Source organism: Acipenser ruthenus, chromosome 4 (genome assembly GCF_902713425.1).
Source record: "Acipenser ruthenus chromosome 4, fAciRut3.2 maternal haplotype, whole genome shotgun sequence".
NCBI lineage: Eukaryota > Metazoa > Chordata > Actinopteri > Acipenseriformes > Acipenseridae > Acipenser > Acipenser ruthenus.
In genome coordinates this window covers 106,566,849-106,575,472 of record NC_081192.1, presented here as the reverse complement: position 1 = coordinate 106,575,472, position 8,624 = coordinate 106,566,849, and the positions used below count along the sequence as shown (strand labels likewise).

Below are 8,624 nucleotides of genomic sequence, written 5' to 3'. Positions count from 1 at the left end.
ACAATAAACAATTATTATTTCATCTTTTGTAAATACAAAATATTTATTGATTAGTTCCAGAAGAAAAATAATTTTAAAAAATCAGCTATGTTTTTTATCGTGTAAACATTTTGCCTAAATATTACATTTTATCAGCTGAGAGCAGCAAACACATTACAGCTAAGTAAACCTATTGTTAGTTGTGGAGACAGTGTTTCCCTTTAAACATCAGTCCAACACAATATGGCTTTTAAACACTGTGACCAGCTTTGGTTTTTCTCATCTTGCTTGTTTCAAATGCCTCAGGTCTTCTCCCTTGAACTTTTCATTTTTGTTAACCCTTATCCTACTTGTTGGTTTTATATCCAGTAACACATATTTTGGCAACTCAAATTAGCAATAAAGATTGCACAAATTAACAAATGGAGTTGTCAAAATTTTTTGATTGAGAATCGAGTTGCTAGAATTAGACCATTGCTCTATTTTCAGAAATTCAGTTGACAATTTTTCTACGTGCCTGTGTGTGTTCAGCCAATGATATTGCATTTTCTAATCCCCTGATTTCACTCTCAATATTTGTAAGTAGGAAGTATGGCTACAGACAAGTGGACGCATGAGGAAACTTTGCAATTGATTGAGATCAATTGCAAAGGTAATCACCAGCAGAGGTAAAAGATAAACCACATATTTTCCTTCTCCAGGCAAGATACGGAGCTCGGAGGTTCTTCTGTTTGTCTTTTACCTCCACTGGACCACCTCGAGTGCTTCTATATTGACATTATTTTTTTAAATTTGGAATTGCCAGTTGTTTTTTAGCCCATTTTCTCCCCAATTTGAAATGCCCAATTTTAAACCTGGCCCACCGCTGCAACCCCCGCGCTGACTCGGGAGAGACGAAGGCGAACAAAAGCATCCTCCGAAACGTGTGTCGTCAGCCGTCTGCTTTTTTTCATTCTGCAGGCCAGCCATGCAGCTACCCCAGAGCTACAGCGTCGGAGGACCACCCAGCTCTGGGCCGCTTGTAGGCAGGTCTGCAGGCGCCAGGCCAGTCTACAGGGGTCACTGGTGCGCGGTGAGCCGAGGACACCCTGGCTGACCTAAGCCCTCCCCACCCCGGGCAGCATTCGGCCAATTGTGCGCCGCCCCCTGGGAACTCCCGTCCACGGTCGGCAGTAGAATAGCCTGGACCCGGACCTCCAGACTATAGGACGCATCCTGCACTCCACGCGGAGTGCCTTTACTGAATGCACCCCTCGGGAGCCCCCTACGTATTTTTTAAACTATTCCAATTACTATAGCAGCTGCTGAAACATGTTTACTGCAAACAGACGCCATCTCAATATTTCTTAAAATAATTGCCAATTTTGCCAACTAGAATTAACAATAAAAATTGCTGGCTTTACAGTGACTGTGGGCTCATCCTTAACCCAAGAAATCATCAAGCCATTGGTTGTTATTTGTTTGGTCAGCCATGGCTGTCAAGATGGTGGAATCAAAAACTGGATCAAGAAGACCATCAAGAACATTCTCTGTGGTGGGTTGTGTAGGTGCAATTAAAGACTGTGAACCAAATATATCATCAGAGAAAATGTCTCCCTGGACATCAGGAACAGAAGGGCTGGATACAGTTGTCTGTTCCAGGCCGAAGATATCGTCAAAGTTGTTGGTGGAAATTGCTTGGGTAGCAGTTTCTGTGGAAGCGCTTCCAGCCATTGAAAAATCCCCAACACCAAAGATATCTTCTGGAAAAGAGGAGGATGGCTGCCCTGAGAAAGAGTCCAAGCCTGTAAAATCAGCACCAAACAAATCAACATTCGACTGAGGCGTGCTTTGAATATTTGTGCTGAAAATGTCAAGAGTGTCATCCAGTGTTATCGTATTAACCTCTGCCTGCAAAAGTGAAGCTTGGCTTGGCTCAAATGGAGTGCTGCTACCTTCTGGCTGCTCACTTCCAACATTTAGATTGAAGATATTGAATTGATCACTCTCAGCAGAAGACTGAGCTGTCGATGGATTAGGGAGCACAGGTTCAGTACTGGTTTCAAATATGTCAAGATGATCTTCAATTGGTTTTGCAGAGGTTTGTTCCAATCCAAATGGGTTTCCTGCATTTTCAAAAGCTAGACTTTGAACACTATGCGTGGTCTCAGTTTGAGAATCAAGTGTTTCTGTATTTTCAGTGTTTCTGACATAGGTTTCTGTTTGTGTTAACACAGATTCAAGGGGAACAAATAGATTTGTGGTGTCTGATGGACTGCTGGAATTAGGGCTTCCTTGGTCTGAGATATGAGTACTTGAATTAACGTCTGCCTCCATACTTGGTACTGTTTTCTCAGTGTTGCTCACATCTTCTGTTAACTCAGGTTCAGGGGGTCCAAATGGATTAACAGTTTCGACTGGAGAACTATTTGACATATCTTGTACCAGGTTTGAATCAAGGCTACGCTCGGTTTGATCTGGGGTAGATCTGCTTAAATTGAAGTCAGTCTCCATACTTGTGAGGGTGTTGTTGATGTTCCTCTCAGTGCTGTTGAAGTTGGTTTCAGTTTGTCTTAACAGAGTTTCAGGTGCTCCAAATGGATTGGCAATTTCAGGTGGAGAAGTACTTGACATATCTTTTACCAGGCTTGAATCAAAGGTATGCATTTTTTGCTCTGGGGTAGATAAACTCAAGTCAGTCTCCTTACTTGTGAGGGTGTTGTTGATGTTCCTCTCAGTGCTGTTGAAGTTGGTTTCAGTTTCTGCTAACAAGGGTTCAGCAGATCTATACTGATTGATGTTTTCAGATGAGGAGCCATTTGATTCGTTTTCAATAAGGTTAACATCTATGTTTTGTCTGATTTGTTCTGACTCTATAGCCAAAGTATCCTGAGCTTCAGTCGGGACTGAAGATCTGCCATGTTCATGTTCCTCAGCTGGGACGGCATTCGTGTTATCCTTGCGGAGGATTTCCTCTTTTGGTTCAGCCTGCTCTTTGCCTTCAGCTTTCTCGTGAGCCTCTTTAGGACTATTAGTTTCATTTTCCCTTTCCTTCTTAGATTCTTTGCTCTGTTCTGTTGAGGACTGGAATAATTTGCCCAAGGCAGACCTGGGCTTCGCCTCAGGCTTTTTGCTTTCTGTTTGTTCCTTCTTGTCCATGTTGTCTTTGCTGCCTGGATTAAATAGCTTTAAGAAGGGGCTTTTTCCTAGACCTGTCGCTTTCGACCAGGACTCCTTCCTGGCATGAGTCTTCCCATTCTCTTTGCCTTTGGAGATAGAGGTGTTCAAAGCATCAATCTTTTTAGGTGAGGACTCCGTTGCTTTTTCTGTTTTTTCACTATTTCCATTAACACTGGGCATGCTGTTAGTTACATTATTTTCTGCAATGCTGCCTTTCTCCTCTGAGTTGGGAGTTAATGAATTCTGTCCTGGAGTACTGAGTTTGCTGCCGTCAGGTGCACTATTGGAATCTGTATCCTTCAGTTCTGCATTTGACATGTCGATAACATCTGTTTTCATTTCTGTTTTTCTTTTAAACGAGCTTTCGCCTTCATCACAAACAGCTGGACGGTTTACTTCACTATGAGAATGTTTCATTGAAGTTTCTTCTTTATTGTAAACTGATTGGTTTGTTTCTACTACTTTAGTAGTATTAGTAGTGGTTGTGGTTATGTGCTCTGATTGTATGAACTTGCTCTGAACAGTAGAGTAAGAGAGTCCCTCTTTCATACTTCTATCAACAGTTTTCATGTGGGTTTCACTCAGATGATTGGTTTCTTCTGGTTCTGTAAATAATCCTGCTCTCACATTGAGAGAAGCTGGACTATGCTTAGCTTTCACTTTGGAACTGACCAGAGATTTAGGTTTCTCGTTTGGGGTAGATGCCACTGGACTACTGTCTACTTCATTGCTCTGATTTGTTTTAAGTTTGCTTCTGTAGTTTTCATTTCCTGTATTCAAATTTCTGTCACTGTTAGTCACCTTCACCATGCTGTACTGCATAGTTTTATCCTCTAGGAAATTAACTGATTTGATCTTCTTACCTGAGATAACATTGATAACCGACTGGGGTGTTGTTGCTGATGCTGAGCCAGCGACGGCTGAAGCCAGCTTTGTGACAGGTGTATTCTTTGCAGGTGACTTGTTCTTATTACTTGGGGAAATGTGATTTACCTTTGTAGGTGTGCTGTCTTGAAACATGGCAATCTTGGCTGACACTTCCCCTGACTTTGACGATACTGTCTGTGGTTTGTCCAGCACAGTTACTGCGGCTGTCTGCTTAACCTGCCCAACCTGCCCCAGACTGTTCAACTCTACCCCTTTTTTGGCTTGAGTGGGAAAAACGATACTAGCCTTTTCTTTGCCTAAAATGAAGGGAGACAGAGTAAGTCTTTTGCTTACATCACTTTTTACCAACCTGGGCATGATCTTGTCTGTTAACTCACTCTCAGAAACCTCTTTATTTTGTTCTAAAGCTAGCTTTCTGTCAGTAAATCCCCCCTTGGCTTTATTTTGTTCTAAAGCTAGCTTTCTGTCAGTAAATCCCCCCTTAGCTTTATTTTGTTCTAAAGCTAGCTTTCTGTCAGTAAATCCCCCCTTGGCTTTATTTTGTTCTAAAGCTAGCTTTCTGTCAGTAAATCCCCCCTTGGCTTTATTTTTCTCGGTGTCTTTAGGTGATTTGTTAAACTTTTCACCTGCGTTTGTTGGTGGAGGCCAGCTGACTCTCAGCTTAATTCGGGGGTCTGATCTTCTCTCTAATGTTTGGTTTTGTACAGGTGTTGACAAGTCAGCTAGGGATTGTGAACCTTCAGAAGCACTGGGTTCCCTCTTTGACTCTCTGCAAGCCATTTCCTCATTATCCTCAGGTTCTGTAGGAAGCTGCACACTTTTCTGGAGCCACTGATCCTTGTGTTGCTTGCGTCCAAACCCCTCGTCGTAATTTCCTTTCTCTCTGAACAGTTGCTGGTAGTGAAATATGCAGTAGAATTCCCCCAGAAGAGCAGCGTAATTGCGGAGGCTAAATAAAAAAAGAGTAATGGTGATTAAAAAACGGGATATTGAGCAAATCTTTTTTAGGTCCAAAGTTGTGATTTCATTTTTTTTATTACATAATAAATATTGATTTCAAACAAGTCTGTCTATAACAGTTACCTGGCTTATGAGTCATTTTTTGTAATCAAATTCAGTCAAATGCTATATTAACTGTAGTCATCATTTGAAAATGCAACTGTTTTGAAAAGAAGAAAAAAACATTTTTGGGATAACCAGGTTCTTGTTCTGATCCGGTACTATAAATAATAGGGATGTGCAGAGGAGCCATTGCTCAAACCCATGCTCCTACTTGGAACTGCATGGGTACTCCACCTTGGATCATGCTCAGAAATGGACAGCACTACAATCCAAAGCTCTAAAGGGCTGCATTTCTGGAGCTCAGAAAATGACCAGACAATTCTTTCTATGTAATTTGACAATGATTTTGATCATTTAAAAAAGTTAAAATGTGCATTTTTCTATGTGGACTGAAGGACTTAAATTACTTCATTAAAACATTATGACACTCAGAAAGTTACTTGACAGTGCTATGACATTATCGGACAGTGCTATGACATTCTCTGACAGTGCTATGACATTATCGGACAGTGCTATGACATTATCGGACAGTGCTATGACATTATCGGACAGTGCTATGACATTATCGGACAGTGCTATGACATTATCTGACAGTGCTATGACATTATCGGACAGTGCTATGACATTATCGGACAGTGCTATGACATTCTCTGACAGTGCTATGACATTATCGGACAGTGCTATGACATTATCGGACAGTGCTATGACATTATCGGACAGTGCTATGACATTATCTGACAGTGCTATGACATTCTCTGACAGTGCTATGACATTATTTGACAGTGCTATGACATTATCGGACAGTGCTATGACATTCTCTGACAGTGCTATGACATTATCGGACAGTGCTATGACATTCTCTGACAGTGCTATGACATTATCGGACAGTGCTATGACATTCTCTGACAGTGCTATGACATTCTCTGACAGTGCTATGACATTATCGGACAGTGCTATGACATTCTCTGACAGTGCTATGACATTATTTGACAGTGCTATGACATTCTCTGACAGTGCTATGACATTATCGGACAGTGCTATGACATTCTCTGACAGTGCTATGACATTATCGGACAGTGCTATGACATTCTCGGACAGTGCTATGACATTCTCGGACAGTGCTATGACATTATCGGACAGTGCTATGACATTATCGGACAGTGCTATGGCATTCTCTGACAGTGCTATGACATTATCGGACAGTGCTATGACATTATCGGACAGTGCTATGGCATTATCTGACAGTGCTATGACATTATCGGACAGTGCTATGACATTATCGGACAGTGCTATGGCATTCTCTGACAGTGCTATGACATTATCGGACAGTGCTATGACATTCTCTGACAGTGCTATGACATTATCGGACAGTGCTATGACATTATCGGACAGTGACAGTCTGTATCTATATCACCAGATGCTGACAGGGAGTACAAATCAATATACTTGTTATGAATAATGGATGCTCGATGCTTGTTACTCGGCACACCCTAATAGAAGCTGCATGGAAGTGACCCACATACAGTAATGAGAGGGGCAGGACTGTGAAGCAGCACAGCAATCATGTTCAGAGCACTCTAACATGTTAAACAATTCACAAAGCAATAGATTATTAAATACTGCCAGTACATTTTAATACAGCACAGAGGAGCTGTATGCATGATTTAGTCTCACCTCAATTTCTTTTGGCAGTGCTTGCAGCAGAAACAGGAGTGATGGAATATGAATGAATCCGCTGCCATCCTCTCCATGGGGTACACAGGCTTAAAACAGGCAGAGCACATGTCCTGAACTGGAGACTGGAACTAGGATAATAATTAGACATCATTATTATTAAAAATATGATAAGTAGCAGTAGCAGTATTTTTTATCATTATTATTTAAGCATAGAACCCAAAGAGGGCTTTACCGTCTGCTTGTATATTTAATTTCCATGTGAGAGTGTGGATGGAATGGAGTCAAATGTGGACCTTGATAAGCGGTCCAATTAATTAATTATTCAATTTGTTTTAATTGATGCAGGTGTATAAAGGGAGAGTCTGTATTTCCAGTCTCATAGAGGCTGTGGCTCAGAAGGAGCACTAGTAAGGGACAGGGGACAGGGGACAGGGGACAGGGGGTGCTGCTGCCAACAAGTATCCAGAAGTGTGAGTGTATATTGATATTATCTGTTTAAAAATGTCTCCATCACTTCTTTAACAACCCTAGTATCACTGAGTAGTTTCATCACTACCATTCATAACTTGAAAAAGGCAGGGAGAATATGATATTTTCTTATACAATGACATCACCACTTTAATTAATCAATAACTCAGATCATGGGTTCTCGTGTTTATGGGTCCTCGTGTTGCTGTAAGAATACCCTGCTACAGTACAGCTGTTAAATATACTGCACCGCACAGCTGACCTGCCAGTCATTCAGAAGGAATTCATTGCACCTTTGCTCTTGTGACCTTTGCTCTGATGTTATTGTTTAAAGCGTACTGTACATTCCAAATGAAACATGAACAAATGAGCAATATTATATTACCATTATAGAAAAACTGTACATCTGACAAATTGAAGCAAAATGAAGAGCACGACCAGTAAGATTACACTATGTAACACAATTTTTGTTCCTGGGTAGAAAGTGTTATTTCCTAATTGCTTATGCCTCAAAAGTATAGAAAATGGCTATTATTCCCTACAAACTTTGCTTTTGTGACCAGGACAGTGATATTTTGAAATTTACCTATTTCCAATGAGAAAACGGGCGAATTTGTGTCTTTTCGTTCACATAAAGTCAACATATGAATCCAAATTAACATGTATTTATACTAAAGTAATACAAAAATGACTACAAAAGATTTAGAAGTGAGTAGTTTTTCGAGATTTACGATTATACTGTAAATCACTTTCACGAATCAGCCCCCAAATGTAGTCTCCCATCATGTTCTCGTTATACTGTCCTTGGTAGCGGCGTTCAAAGTCCAGTATATCCTGGTGGAAGCGCTCGCCTTGCTCCTCTGAGTACGCTCCCATGTTCTCCTTGAATTTATCAAGATGAGCATCAAGGATATGGACTTTGAGGGACATCCTACAGCCCATTGTGCCGTAGTTCTTCACCAGAGTCTCAACCAGCTCCACATAGTTTTCGGCCTTGTGATTGCCCAGGAAGCCCCGAACCACTGCAACAAAGCTGTTCCAAGCCACTTTCTCCTTACTAGTGAGCTTCTTGGGGAATTCATTGCACTCCAGGATCTTCTTTATCTGTGGTCCGACGAAGACACCGGCTTTGACCTTTGCCTCAGACAGCTTAGGGAAGAAGTCTTGAAGGTACTTGAAGGCTGCCGACTCCTTATCTAGAGCTCTGACAAATTGTTTCACAAGGCCCAATTTGATGTGCAGTGGTGGCATCAGCACCTTCCGGGGGTCCACCAGTGGCTCCCACTTGACGTTGTTCCTCCCCACAGAGAACTCGGTCCGCTGTGGCCAGTCCCGCCTGTGGTAGTGCGCCTTGGTGTCCCTGCTGTCCCAAAGGCAAAGATAGCAGGGAA

General features: G+C 41.7%; 1 protein-coding gene across 1 annotated transcript; it reads right to left on the bottom strand.

The window, feature by feature from the left end:
* Positions 1 to 6,920, bottom strand: LOC131736986 (WASH complex subunit 2-like). The gene is made up of 2 exons (XM_059023375.1): positions 6,763 to 6,920; positions 1 to 4,975 (listed from the first exon to the last, which is right to left on the bottom strand). Exons 1-2 carry the CDS (start codon positions 6,870 to 6,872, stop codon positions 1,402 to 1,404), a joined length of 3,684 nt encoding a protein of 1,227 aa, XP_058879358.1. The 5' UTR covers positions 6,873 to 6,920; the 3' UTR covers positions 1 to 1,401.
* Between the last annotated feature and the right edge of the window lie 1,704 nt (positions 6,921 to 8,624).

Coding starts and splice junctions, on each gene's coding strand:
- LOC131736986 (XM_059023375.1), bottom strand. CDS start 6,872: ATGTGCTCTGCCTGTTTTAAGCCTGTGTACCCCATGGAGAGGATGGCA. Junction 4,976..6,762: donor CACTGCCAAAAGAAATTGAG/GTGAGACTAAAT, acceptor TTTTTTATTTAG/CCTCCGCAATTACGCTGCTC.